The sequence below is a fragment of the Silene latifolia genome, chromosome 7 (assembly GCF_048544455.1).
Source record: "Silene latifolia isolate original U9 population chromosome 7, ASM4854445v1, whole genome shotgun sequence".
NCBI classification, from domain to species: Eukaryota; Viridiplantae; Streptophyta; class Magnoliopsida; order Caryophyllales; family Caryophyllaceae; genus Silene; species Silene latifolia.
The window spans coordinates 4444933-4459742 of record NC_133532.1 but is presented as its reverse complement, the minus strand read 5'-3'; the positions used below and the strand labels follow the sequence as shown (position 1 = coordinate 4459742).

At 34.7% G+C, this 14810-nt stretch overlaps 1 protein-coding gene and 2 long non-coding RNA genes across 3 annotated transcripts; 2 read left to right on the top strand and 1 right to left on the bottom strand.

Moving 5' to 3' along the window:
• Positions 1 to 43: 43 nt before the first annotated feature.
• LOC141591450 (uncharacterized) lies at positions 44 to 1862 on the top strand. The gene is made up of 2 exons (XR_012520854.1): positions 44 to 296; positions 1083 to 1862. It is a non-coding gene; the product is annotated as an uncharacterized LOC141591450 (long non-coding RNA).
• Positions 1863 to 2490: 628 nt separating this feature from the next.
• LOC141591447 (cysteine-rich receptor-like protein kinase 25) lies at positions 2491 to 12927 on the top strand. The gene is made up of 6 exons (XM_074411762.1): positions 2491 to 2679; positions 3592 to 3777; positions 6056 to 6188; positions 6729 to 6865; positions 10746 to 10851; positions 12340 to 12927. Exons 2-6 carry the CDS (start codon positions 3592 to 3594, stop codon positions 12651 to 12653), a joined length of 876 nt encoding a protein of 291 aa, XP_074267863.1. The 5' UTR covers positions 2491 to 2679; the 3' UTR covers positions 12654 to 12927.
• Positions 2728 to 14476, bottom strand: LOC141591449 (uncharacterized). Its single transcript, XR_012520853.1, has 4 exons — positions 14032 to 14476; positions 13477 to 13926; positions 13301 to 13350; positions 2728 to 2946 (listed from the first exon to the last, which is right to left on the bottom strand). It is a non-coding gene; the product is annotated as an uncharacterized LOC141591449 (long non-coding RNA).
• Between the last annotated feature and the right edge of the window lie 334 nt (positions 14477 to 14810).

Genomic DNA, 14810 nt, shown 5'->3' with positions numbered 1-14810 from the left:
ATCACTACCCTATATATAATAACTCTAGAACCGCCATCTCAATACTCCAGTTTACACACACAAAGGGAAAGGTAAATATCACACTCCACACCTCACCGTCGACTCCGCCGCCCGCCGCCCGCCGCCCGCCGCGGATATATCACTACCCTACATTGTAACACACCAGTCCACTACAACACACCATAGACTACTCACCAGTCACAACGCACAAATCACCACCGTCAACCACCGCGCCGTTCACCGTTAACCACCGCGCAGATCGTCATTCGTCGTCCACGTCGCCCGAATTGTTAATTGTAAGTATCATTTTAATTGTAAGCGGAAATTAGGGTTTATGAATGGGAAATTAGGATTTAATTTGGGGGATTTCAAGTTAGTGAAATTATTAGACGTATCTGTGAATCTTGATTGCTTATTTTTTTTGTATTGACCTTGAATCCTTGGTTGCTTCTTTTGTTGTATTGTTTGTACTGCTCCATTACGTTTTGGACCGCTGTCAATTGATGTGTAATTCATTTGTGAAATTGTTAATTGTAAGTATCATTTTAATTGTTAGTGGAAATTAGGGTTTATGAATGAGAAATTAGGATTTAATTTTGGGATTTCAAGTTAGTGAAATTATTAGACGTATCTGTGAATCTTGATTGCTTATTTTTTTTGTATTGACCTTGAATCCTTGATTGCTTCTTTTGTTGTTTTGTTTGTACTGCTCGATTACGTTTTGGACTGCTGTCAATTGATGTGTAATTCATTTGTGAAATTGTTAATTGTAAGTATCATTTTAACGTAATTTATTTTCGCAGTACTTTTTTTACTCATCGTAGTACTATTTCCGCAATAGTTTCCATTTGATACCCCCTCACTCCCATTAGACTAGAAAGAACAGTAAACCAATTCCTCTCAATTCCAAGCAATTTTGCCATCTCAAATCAATCAATTTCTTCAATTATAGATGGAAATTAAATATAGAATAGACTCATACATATCTAGTTTCTTGATTGTAAACTTTTGAACAAACAAACTGATGCTTTTTCCATAATAATTTTAGTAAATTATTGTTTTATGGTTATGGTGTTAATTAGGGTTGAGGTGACGGTTGTTGAAGGGTTTCCACCGCTGCTTGGTCGCGGCAGTCGGGGTGAATGAATGGGGACGTCAGGGCGGTGGGATAGGAGGGAGTTGCGGTGGTGCGAAAAAGTGTAATACGGATTTGAGGGATGGAGGGTGTTAGTTTGTACAGGTCGGCTAGTGGTGGTCGAGGTAGTACGATGACACCCGTCAGGGGAGGTGCTGGTGTTGTTCACTGGAGAAGGGAAGGCTTGGTGAAGGCGGCATGGGTGGTTGATGATTTTGGCGATTTTTTTTCAAGTTTTCTATTGCAGTACAAAGTTTGGTAGTACCGTAGAAATGAAAGGGGTAAAACCGTCAAATGTGTACTGTAATGAGTAAAATGTGTACTGCGAAAATCAATGCCCTTTGTTTATTGATGGCTTTATACTTCATTGTCTGGATCCTAATGCAAATAAATAAACAAGACACTAAAACAGTCCACGCGTCCCACCCTCAGCATAAGGATACTTACAGTCTTACACATTTGCCTCAATCTTGGCTTAACCTTTCTCTTGATGAACCCGACATGGAAATAATGCTCTTTGGTGATGATGAAATTGGTATGTTTGATGGTGTTGTAAGATTTGAACTTTGGTTTGTAATTTGGAATATTTATTTATTTTTGTAAGACTTGAATGTTTATTTAAATTTGGGTTTGTAATTTGGATCTTTGTAATTTGTAAGACATGTTTGATTTTGATGTATAAGACAATAATATTTGTGTTGTTATTTTACGAGTTTGTAGCCTTCAATTGACCAAAGTTTAGATGTTGGTCATAATGTTCATCAAATTCCCTTTATTTTAATATGTATATTGATTTTTTTTTTTCATTAGTGTCCGTGTCCAAAAAATTTCCAAGTGCCGTATCCCCGTGTCCGTCCGCGTGCAACCTAGCTCACAACTTCTTGGGAAACTCTCCAAATAAACACAAAAAGTGACCTATATTTTTTGGGAGACCTCCCCTAAAAGTAAGATTCCCAAATGATGAGAAGGTTGATGTAACAAAGGGGAGCCCGATATGAGAAAAGAGAAGGTATATAGTGAGGCAATCGATTGCCTTTGCGAATGCTTTAACAACCCATTTATTTTAAAGGGTTGACACACACGAGTGAGTCAGTTTGAGTTGAGCTTATTATCACAAAACTGAATAACCTAATTCTTAAATTAACCCGAATTATTCTCATCACTCGTTAATATATCTACACTTTCCAAACGTTGAAAGACTTGAAAATATGTTACTGACATGACCTGAAATTAACGAGTTCTGAAGGAGTTTCATTGGTAAAATTAGGTCGAGACGAATACACAACAAAAAAAATTGTGTAGTAATTTGATGATTTTACATATGCATTTTAAATAGTTTTGTAGTAAATCTCACCAATTATATTCAAACTTCTTTTGCAGGATACAGGAGCAGCAACATACTACATACTACCACTAAACCCTCATTCTTTCTAATCTTTCTGTTTATCTTGTTTTATTCTCTGTTAACTGTTTGTTGCTAGTTTGTTTTTTCTTTTTACAGGTCACAAATATTTGGAGCCCCCATTTTTTCCGAGCCTGAAAAGGTAAGTGTCTCACCCTACATTTTAACTAAATATTTTTGCATAGAGTAATATATATAGTAACTAAATTAAACAAAATAATTACATATTTCTATAATGCGGGTAATGTAAATAAAAGGGCAGCAAAATAACGAAACGGAGAAACATATGAGTAACTCCCGCTATAGCAAGTACTCGGGTACTCATCATATCATCATATTTGAGTGTGTCGCCACATGGATGAAAGCTTTGTCTTGCTGAAATATCCCAAGAATGGCATGGGACGGGTTCCTGAAACCCAAAATGAATCTCCGTGTCAAAAAAGAACTGAAAGAATAAACATTAGAAAGTGTCTAGTTAATATGTTGAGAATCTACGATGCTCAATAAAGTAAGGATTTGTATAAAAATTACCAGTGAAAGAAGTCACAATTGATTGATTGCTTTACCCAAATAACAAGGACAAATGATTCAACACTCGCCATATTAAACTTAAAAGTTTATTATAGCTTCCGCATAACACTAACACCAAGAAGGAATTCATCGTGTGTGCAAAGAAAATCATAGATAGATAGAAGGATCTGCCAATAATATCAAGCTTTCCGCTAAATCCCAATCATTACCATGAACTATCAACATACCCTGGTACGTTTTGAATTGTGAAGCCCGGATGATTAATAGAAAGGTTATACCTTCCAACTGGTTGTGTATGGTGGATGTCTAAGCCTAACTGGGCTGTTTCTTTATGGAATTCATTGTATGATATGCAGACAGATGTATGGTCCTTGAGTGGTGATGGGGGATTAGGGATTTTAACAATGTCCTTGCAATGTGTGAGAATTGAATTTGAAGTTTCTAATGCTGAAATGAGAGGCTTCGAGGAGTATGTGGATTAATGTGAACTGACACATATACTTGCCCAACGTACATTTTTCAGATGGCCTCTGTTGATGTTGAAGATGAAGAAGATAAGAATCTAAAGGAAGAGCAAATTACAAAAATCATCCAAAGAGTGAAAAATGCAAAACCATCAAAGAGTGGAGGCTTTGCAAAAATTTGGACTTTCAAAGATGAAGGCTTGGCGGTGAAAAGTGTAAGCTGTGACTATAAGGATCAATATGAGGTAATACATTATTGCAATTTTATTTGTTCTACAATTAATTACAACCTCCACATCGTACTATACTCTTTATTTGGCAATACTTCACGTTATTTGCATATAAAAGACTTCCAAGATCCAATTACCCATCTTAAACCTCTTAATGATAGCTTGTGCATATTTCTTTTGTGAAATAAAGATACCTTCCCATGCTTGCTTCACTTCCAAACCCAGGAAAAAACTAAGGCCTAATTAGTCATCTCAAATTCTTTTTTCATGTTCCTATTAAATCCAACGATCATAGCTAGAATGTTTTTGGTTATATCATATATATAGAGAAAGGATCATCAATTCTCATTTTGTTTCTTCACAAATAAAGTAAGTTGGAGCTACCCATAAAGGGCATTATTGAACCTATAAACTAGATTTTCCGTAACATATCATGATTCAAATGGATCTTCAAACCCATGGGAATAAGACATTATTGTCGTACAAATTAGCTACAAGTCTTTTACCTTTTGGTCAAGTAGCATTCATAGGAAGGGGTTTATGGTGTTCTGGGAGAATTTGGGAGGGACACATTGCAAAAGATACTCAATAGGTTTTAGCCTTGTGAATTTTCATATTTCTGCCTAAAATTATCGTTGGTTGTTGTTTCACCGTCTTTTTTATCACATAATGTTTTACCTTTGCTCTATCAATTTTTCTCAATATTATCTCTTTTTGTAGATTCCCAAGGTGGAAATTTCCTTTCATTTTTTGTTATTTTTGAACAATTTTGAAAGAGATATAAGAAGATGAAATGAAAAGAATTAGGATACAAAATTAATTATGGAAATTAATGTTAACTTGTTAGTGCAACCAAGTAACGGTACAATTCTTACAAATTGGAATCTTATAGGTTTATATGGACATCAATGTGTCTTATAAGTTTTTACATAATATATTCTAGCCTTTTAATAGTATTTTTCCTAAATATTATTAGTCTTCTTGTAGATTCCATGGTGGAAATTTTCTTTCATTTTTGTTATTTTTGAAATTTTATGACTTCTATTTATGTTAGTTGTTTTTGAAATATTGGGACTTCTATTTATGTTAGGAGGCTTGGCTTGAAAAGCTCTTTCCACCGAACCTATGTTTCCACGGAGACCCTTTGACTCATGGGCTTGTAAGGACAAAATTCTCACACAGACAATTATCAATATCTACCTTTTAACAACATTACCCCAACTTTAACCTAGTGCCTCACCCTTGTATTAGCAACACAAAGAGGATCTTTCCGAGTGACCCAAGATGAAAATTGCGTCAGAGAATTGCATCGAAGGACCACTACTTCACAAGAGAAAGAAGAGCAGCCACTTTAGTGAGCCATTTTGCTTTATTCCCATCATAATCCATAACCAAAGAGTAATGAATCTTTGGCTCCATTAGAAATATGGAAATAATATCTATCTTTTAACAATAAAATTAAATTTGCTAAGACTACAAAGAGATTTATTAACTATTTTCTTGCCGGAAATATCATTAACTATTTTCAGATGATTTCATTAATAAATGTTCCAAACCTTCTTAAGTTTTGAATTTTATTAGCACTTTCTGAGCCTTGGAACTCCCCCTTTAAGTTAATAATTTAAATAGCTCTGAAGAACTCCCCCTTAATTGTCTCCCATATTTGTGTTGCCGAACTTGCCGAAGATGCATTGACGATTCGTGAAAATTTTTTGTCGAGCTGTCAATCTAAGTATTTTAAACCCGTGTTTGATAATATCTAGCTTAGAACCCAAACTTCATCTTAATACACCCACGTAATTTTCAACTATGAAAATTTGTGTGGAAGAAATAGCTCACGCTTCAATATTTTTTTAATTTTTCTTTTTTTGGGGGGGTGGTGCATTATAACATATGTTTGATATATCTAGTCTAGAAGATTTAGGTAGTATAAACCTATGTTCCATAAAATCTATTCTAGAGCACAAACTTCATCTTAATACACCCAAAATCGTATTTTTCATCTATGAAATTGGTGCGGAAGAAATTGTCGACGCTTCGACATATGAGCTATTTATACTAGAAGAACTTCTATAAAGCACTTAAGACATAAGTCTAAACCCCCCTACATTAAACTTACATTAAACTTATTAGGACTAGTAACAACATTGGGTTACTTTGTAACCTTGCTAAATTATTAGTCATATCTTTCACCATTTTTATTATTCTAATTTTGCTAACTATATATTTTAGTTATTTTAATTTTGTTAACTATGTATTTTAATTATTTTAATTTTGCTAATTATATTTTCAGGCCGAGCTGAAAATCATTAGAAGTCTCAAGCCTCACACAAACATAATAAAACTCTGGGGAAGCTTTGAAGATCACAAATATTCTTACCTATTGCTAGAGCACTGTTTATGGAGTTTAAAGGAGGTGCTTGATGGTAATTACAAATCTTAGTCATTCATTTTACTCCTCCCATTTCATCTTCCCTCGCTTCGAAACATTCTACCCAATTATCCACTCTTTTTCTTCAGAATCGGATTTATGTTTTGTTGCAACATTATTCGTAACCTACAAAATTGTAGGCTACAAAAAATTAGCCCTACTTGGATTTGTATCTAATTAATTTGATACAAAAAACCTGATGGATAATTGGTGAAATCAGAATTGTCACTTATTTATTATGACAATTAAGGTGCGATAATAGATGATTTGGTGAGAGTTTAATTAATTTGAGGAAAAAGAAACTTTTTTACTCTCTTAGAAAAAGAGCATGTTAGGGAAACATTATGGGAAAAAAAGTATATGAAAGAGTAAAACACGTACATGGGAGAGCAATTACGAATTTAAATACGTAAACAAAGATAGTCCGTCAATGTTGGGTTTAGAAACCGCGTGAGAAAAATAGAAAATATAGGAGTTTTTAAATTATATGATACACAATCACACTAATTAATATTTTTTTGTGATTTCTAACCAGATAATGAAAAACTAAAACTGCTCAAATGGGAAGAAACAACTCAAATAGCAAGAGGAATAGCAAGAGGCATTAACCACATGCATGACGCAAGAATCGCACACTGCGACTTGAAACCAGCAAACATCATGCTCGCAAAGGTTCGATTTCCACATTCATTGACATTAATATAATTAATATAATTCTAATTAAGGAGTGAGGGAAGGGATTGAGAATTATGGGATGACAAATGAGAGCATGAGAGACAAATTTAGGCTTCTATTTAAGCCTTTCGGGTCGTTGGCATACTTTATGGGTCTTTAAAGTTCGGGTATTTGACCCGCGATGATGTTAAGGTGAACCGAAACCAAACCGATTAAAGTATATACGAACCGCATTCGGTGAATTAAACACAAAAAAAGAGCGATTTTGGGTATATACGACCCGCATATAACAAAGTTACATTTCGGTAACTTACGGCAATGGAGAAGATGATTTAAGGATGTCTATCGTTTATAGTTTTAACAAATTGATAGATTGATTGATAGGTCAGGCATGCGAATCATCGAAGAGTTAATACTCCATCTCACATTGATCTTCCCACTTTACCTTATTTATTTATCCTCATGTAAACAAGGTAATTACACACTCCCCCTTAACTTGTGTTCCTAAAACAGAATTCGAACAAAATAAAAACATTCTCGTTTATATCCCCCCTCCCCTCAACACTCTACCCTCCCAAGTAGTAGTCCCCGCACCTTGCACGCCAACCATCACCACCTACAGCCTACCGTACTTACATCACCATGAAACTCTACCAATGTCGGCAGTCCATGTGCACCCAAAACTTCCATATGTATAGTATTTGGTTTACAATTTCCAACAATATTTCTATTTTTCAATTTCATGGGCAAACACCATGAAAATCACTAATGATGAACTCTAAAACTGTATTTGTAGCAATTTAAAACAAAAGCTCAATTAAACCATTTGCTATAAAGACTAAATTAAAATATTAAATTACCATTTGCACTAAACGTTGTGAATTGCCACAACCTTTTTCCTATTGAAGATGCCGCAACGAACATAGCCCTAGATAGCACGGACACTTCTCCTAATCGGCCTTCACGTGTCGGACACCTCACCATTCAGACACGCGTCAAAACGTGTCGGACACCTCTAAAGGCGTGTCTAACTTTCATCTTTTATTTGGGCACGTGTCCGTCCATGGTATTTGTACACTTTCAAACGAAATCAAGTTGAATTTAAGGTAAATAGAGTGGATTGTTATACGGTTGAATTTGGTAGGGAAATAAGTTGAATTTGGGGCAAATGATATTCTTTAGACGAGTAATGAGATTTCGAAATAGATTGATTATAAGTTGGATTTTGGTTTTGGAAATGTGAATGAGTTATAATTAACCTCAAATTTTACAATCACTTATTTAAATTTAATATCATATACTTTTTCAAAAATAAAATCACACATATATAACTATGAAATATATATTTATTAAAAATAAATAACGTGTCCCGTGTCCGTTTTGGTGCTACCTAGACATAGCCACAAACTATTTCCCATAATAGACTCGGGTGACCCAACTCATGACGACAAGAGCTTGAGGGACTACAATGAAGGCGGTAGAGGAACTCATGGTGATGGTTGTCATGGTGATGTTTGTAGTGATAGAGCCGGGTAGTGAGTTAGAAATGTTAGTTGGGTTGTGGATGACTGAGAGATTACTAGCGGTGGGCAGAATTGTTCATTTACGGTAGAGACCGTTGGTTGAATTTATTTATCTTGTTCATGAAAGTCTTTAACAAAACCGTGCAAATCTGATCCTAAACAAGTTGTTAACAAGCACCCATACACTCACGGGAATGATTGGCAGCAAAACAAAAAGCCTCTTATGATCAAAATTAACATGCTCACACATCATCAAACATCTTATCTGCACATACATTAACATTAAACAATTTATCATTGAAAATTTTGAGATATGGCGAGTGTATGAGGGGTTGAGGGATGAAGAGTCGAGGGTGGCTGAACAACCCAACGGTGGGTGGGTGTAATGGTGGGGGTGTCTAGTGAGGAATATTGAAAGTTTTATAACTGGATTTGCCGATTAAACAAATTATGTTCACTTAAATAAAATTATTATTCAAGAATGAGTGCCATATAGAAAGGGGGAGATCAAAAAGCAATGGAGGGACTACTAAATAAGGAAAAAAGAGCATAAAAAAAACATCCCAAAAGGGAAATTTAAAAAAAAAATGCTAAAACTTGATTGAAACTTCAAGTGTGATAGGAAGTTATGCCAAAAAGAGAAAGAAACACAAGACGCACAAAGTCTTGAACATTAGGTGGGGAGATTAGAGACACACTAGCAAATCACTACTAGACCCAAAATTATAGTCTTTGCAATATGAAAAATTCTTAGGTCCTCCTGGAGTACAATTAATGTGTCCTCCGTAGCCAATAGAAGCTTTCATTTCCAATATTTTACTTAAATTTGCCTTCATATTTGTAACTTTTAAATTGAGATGAAAACTCCTATTGGCTAGAGGAGGACACATTAAATGTCCTCCACGAGGACCCAAGAATTTTTCTTGCAATATCACCTCATAATGGATGCTCAATTAAGAGTTAAATACCTCGACGTAGGTTTTCTTCAACCTCAAAAAATGACCCAGTTACTCCTAAATCAAACATATAAATGAGTAACAAAGTGTTTTGACAATGTGTGAAGTTGGGCACCACAAATATACTTCTGAAAGGCAAGGGAGACAGCGTGGTACCCAAATTAGAGTTGAGAATCGGTAAAACAACAATCAAAACAAGGCTCCTTAAATCAAATATATCTTCTCTCCTCTCTATCTAACTTCTGAAATAAATAAAAAGAAATAGTGGGCAGAGCTAAGTGTCACGTGAAGAAAGAAAAGGAGTCTTCCCCTCTTTGGAATTTACATCTACTTCCTATGTGAAGATGCTCTCTTCTTTCCCATATAAAGAGCATCTTTCCAATCTACTCCCCTAGATTTTTACGTGGTACCCTAATTCTACACCAATACACCCTAGACTTTTCTATCAAACTCAATTATGCCGCTAAGTTATGTAAAACATTACGTAATCTATTAGTTTCATAAATTGTGTAGCTCTTATACCCGCCTTTAATGCTTGATTCCATTATCTTTCCTTAATCACCAATGTCAATCTTTCCCTTTTTTAAAGCCATACGTGAGAATGCTAGTAAGCTAAAAGAAAAATCCTCGAAAGCGGCATTTGATTAGTAAAAGGGTAAAACAAAATATGGTATCAACAGGGTGAGAAAAAAAGGAAGGAATGAAATACCATTTGATTTTTTTCTTCGATTGTTTAGAAAATGCAAGTAATTGAAAAGGAAACCATAATACTCAACAAAACCCAGCCCTCACCATCAATCATCAACATCAACGACCATAAACATCACCCACGTAGGCAACATAACACGATTGTTTGCCGCAAATTTGACGTCATTTTTCGCCCTTGTAATCCATAGCCAACACCATAACCCCATAACTACTACTGAAAATCCCCTCCTCACCACACAAAACACTTTGGTGTTATATTTTGAAGAAAAGGATTCACCCATGTACTTTCATTGTTTGTAATTAATTCATTCGATCGTTGAATTAAGGTTCGTTTCTGTGTTATTTACACCCAATATACAAGATTTCAAGGTTCATTTATGTGTTATTTACACCCCATATATAATTTGCAACTAATATTATTGGATTCGTGAACATATGTAATGATATTTTGCCTTAATTACGAAAAAATACTAATGTGCAATATTGTGTTATTTTTTAGTTAGACTTCATTTCTAACTAACTTAACAAATAAGACCTCTTAACTTCCGGATCATTTCCACAAATGTTAAAAATAATATACTAAGGTTTGTACCACTTGAATCATTAATAAAATTAATATAGTTTTTCACTTTTTTGTACTTAAATCATTAACTAACAAAATCTTCTTTTTTTTCTATTTCTTTTTACAAGAACGACAATCCGATCATTGAGGACAATGTAAGGATCATCGACTTTGGAGCCTCATGTTCTTTCGGCGAAGATGTGACAATAGCGACAGATGCATACTGCAATGAAGGTAAATTAGTTGTTTGTTATTTAAATTCAAAATTTCAATATGAAATTTCTTTTCATTACTACCACTCAAAATGAAGCATTTAGAATCCACGAATATTTTTTTATTAATACAAATGCTTATAATGCTTACCTAGAAGTGTCAACTTTCGACCCATTTTTTTTAAGGTAAGATAAGATCTGACAGAGTCCAGCCAATTTGACCCGAACCCAATATAAACTTTTGAAACTTTACCTTTCTTCATACAACCACTAGAAGCGTCAACTTTCGACCCATTTTTTCTAAGGTAAGATAATATCTGACAGAGTCCGGCCAATTTGACCCGAACCCAATATAAACTTTTAAAACTTTACCTTTTTCCATATTACCACTCAAACAAAGCATTTTGAATCCACGAAAGTTATTTTTTTATAAATACAAATGTTTATAAAGCTTACCCTAGAAATGTCTCGACCCATTTTTTAAAGGTGAGAAACGAATACTAGGGTGGAGTGACCCATTAAGTCGAAGATAATTTATTAAAATATTATAAAATTAATATGTATATACTATACTATATACGATTCAACAAATTCTTTACGTTTATTTCTTTGCGATGTATGGCTGGCCATTTTACTTTTTTACTTTTTTGCGCTTTCCTTTACCAATCCCAATCACCCCTTCCGCAACCAGTAGACATCCTTGTTCTTTACCTACCCAACCGCTTAGCTTTTCAGTGGACCACCCTACAGTAATGGAGCCTAACTCAGCCAAACTCGACGAGAAACAACCACATCCACAACCACAATTGTACACCAACTAACACCTATTAGACCACACCAGACCGGGCGCCACCCTTTCGTCTGGTTTCTCCTGTCTTCAATGTCGACATGGTCGTGTTTGTTGAAGAGTGAAATGTAATGGTAGATGGGGTTATGGACAAGAGTAGGTTATTAATTAGATCGGTAAAGAAGTTACCTAAATAAATACGTAAAGAACACGTTGAAACAACCAAAAAGGAAAACGTAAAGATATAGAGTCGGAAGGAGTATTTCACAGAATCATAATAAAAAAATTCACTTTAATATTTTAAATTACAAAAATAATTAGCAAGTCATTTAAATATTTAAAATTAATTCTTCAGATATAAGTAAGTTAACAAATAAATATGAAAGTATTCATATTACATTAATAGTGGTAAATAAATAAGGTTTGTGATAGACGATACATCTCAACCAAAACGTTAAGACCTTAGGGTGATGGTTTAGGTCCAATCAATATTTCAATATCCTAATACACCCACTCACTTGAATGTGCACACTTCAATGTGCCCAGGCTCCTCCATAAAACTCATTCGTGAGATATTGGGGGCTTCAAGGATTTGAACCTGTGACCTCTAGTATAATTTAATATCTTAATAGCTTGACCCCTAACTCGAGCATATCTTTTGACTAAACACACTCAACCCATTCCAGAAGAATATTTAACATTATAACTTTAATTTAATTACAGGTGAGCAAGAGCAAGGAGAGAAAACGAAGGCTAGTCCACAACGAGACATCTATGCATTCGGGTCGATTCTGATCCATCTTTTGTGCCGCAACTCTGAAGTACAGAAACGACAGAAACGCGGAACAATAAGTATTCAGAAATACGTCTGCGCAATCAAAGATAGCCAATTCGTCCATGGGAACTTGAAGAAGAAACACAACAGGACCGAAGTCGAGAAACTAGGAAAGCTGGCAAAAGATTGTGTTGCAGAAGACCCCCAATCAAGGCCCTCAATTAAAGAAATCCTCACTACTTTGGACAACTTATCGAACTAGTATTTCCTTGTTTTATTATTACACATTTATTACAATTTTATATTTGTTATTTTTTATGGATACTTGTAGATGCTCCCGAGGAAATGGTGTGGGTCTTTCTAGACACGCAAAAAGTGTTCAACTTTCCTATTTCGGATATGTTGAACCACCATTTCTTGGGTAACGGCTTTTCCCTACGCGGTTTTGCCTGCTGAGCTTCTATTTGTATTCACCACTTTTTGATTATGGATACATTTTGATATAGTTTGATAATATGATAATATCTTTGCTAAAACATTTGCGTTGTACTCCATATCTTTACTTAACTTTGGAGAAACTAATGGTCAAAATGAGTTCGTCGACCACCAAAGTCAAAGAGGGAATGAAAACTATAACTAATGGAGATAATAAATTGAAGAGTAAAATAAAGAACCCTATACAAAAATTCTAGAAATACGTAACGTTGAAGCGATTATGTCAGATTTAATACGCAAGAATCATAGGTTGTGCACCATACAATGAAGACCACTATTGATTTAAAACAAAAATTGCACATGGACACAAAAATTGCACATGGACTTAGGGGAGAAAAAAAAAACATAAGAGAAGTAAAAAAGATCACAACTTTAATTGAATTCACTCGACAAAGTGGAAAGTGGAGAGAATACCTGCAAAATAGAACGATCCCATGATGCAACAGAGCAAATCCGCGCACATCCTGAGATTTTGCAACAAGATAAAAAGGATTGGAATTTTATCATATTGGTTCAATCACGGCATAAAATTCATAATAAAATAAAATCTTCTAACAAAAAAAACTTAGAAAGTGAAGGAAAGAAGGTACCTATTGAATCCAAGCCGGCAAATAGTAGCCTCATCGGCAGCACAAAAAAAAAAAAGATAAATCAGATGGGGTATAAGAGCATTAAAGCTTGGATTTTTTCTTATCCTAAAATTGATTTAACACGGAAATTGTTTGAAAGAAGCAAATTTTAATTGAATTCTATAAAATCCAATGATGCAAAAATCCTTTTTTTACGCAAGGGACTAGTTTTCGAGAGTGATAAAATCTCAATTGACACAAATCGATAGTATTAGCTACCCAGATTTGTATAAAAGCATTTGAATTGTTTCCGTTGTCGATAAAGATAACAACTTTAGTGATAGAAAACCATCTGATTAGATATACAATTGATAAAGTTGACATCTTTGGAGTCGGCGAAACAATGAAAGCATCAATACGAACCTATAAAGCAGTTTTGCTACAACCACCGAGAGATCCGATGACTCAAACCTGCAAATAGATAGATTCGATGATGCAGAAATCTAAATAATAATTAAAAAAACAAGGATTTAATTTTGGCAAATACAGACGTTAGATAGATCCGATGACACTAACCTGCAGAAGCAATCGAATTATTACCGTTGTTGTTGATAAAGGTAACAACTTTTGTGATCCGACAACCCGACAGCCTCCCTCCTCTCCAACCGGTCTTCGTCCTCGTCCGGATCTGCCAAAAAGGCCGGATCTGCCAACCCGAAATACCCTCCCTCATGCCGCCCTCCTTCCTCCCACATCGTCACCGACAACAACCTGTTTGATGTGCTGTTTTTTCAATTTTCAGATTTGTTGTGTCGATGCCCTTATCTTTGTTGTTTGTAGGATTAGTTTCAGATTGGTTTTGATATAGTTAAATGCCAAGATTACTATCTTTTGTTTGTGTTGGTTGGTGTTGGTGTTGGCGGTGGATGGTGTCTTAGGGTTGTCTTTGGTTGGTGAATGATAATATCTTTTTTCCTATCTTTTGTTTTCGGGAAACAGGAAATCAACTCGCCAACAATAATAGGATTTGTATATATTTCATACTAGTTTGAATGCTTAATGATAATCTTGCAAGCGTTGAACGGTAATAAACTTATTTATAATGCAAAAAAAAACGTTATAAGGGTTTAATGTTTACATTCTATGTCTAATGATTGGTTTACATATTATTAAAATATCTCTTACAAAAAAAATAAAAGATTAATATATACGTGGGTTAACTCTTATTTATAATCATATAATTACCATACCTTATACTAATCTTTCGATGTGGGACAATTATATGGTAGTTACGTAAAAACATTTACAGGTAGTTAAATGTTATATCTCCCGTTCAAACTATAGACGTGTCTTTG

Excerpts from the sequence above, each read along its gene's own strand:
- LOC141591447 (XM_074411762.1), top strand. The coding sequence starts at position 3,592 with ATGGCCTCTGTTGATGTTGAAGATGAAGAAGATAAGAATCTAAAGGAA. Across the intron at positions 6,866-10,745 it reads CAAACATCATGCTCGCAAAG|AACGACAATCCGATCATTGA; the intron begins GTTCGATTTCCA and ends TCTTTTTACAAG. Across the intron at positions 10,852-12,339 it reads AGATGCATACTGCAATGAAG|GTGAGCAAGAGCAAGGAGAG; the intron begins GTAAATTAGTTG and ends ATTTAATTACAG.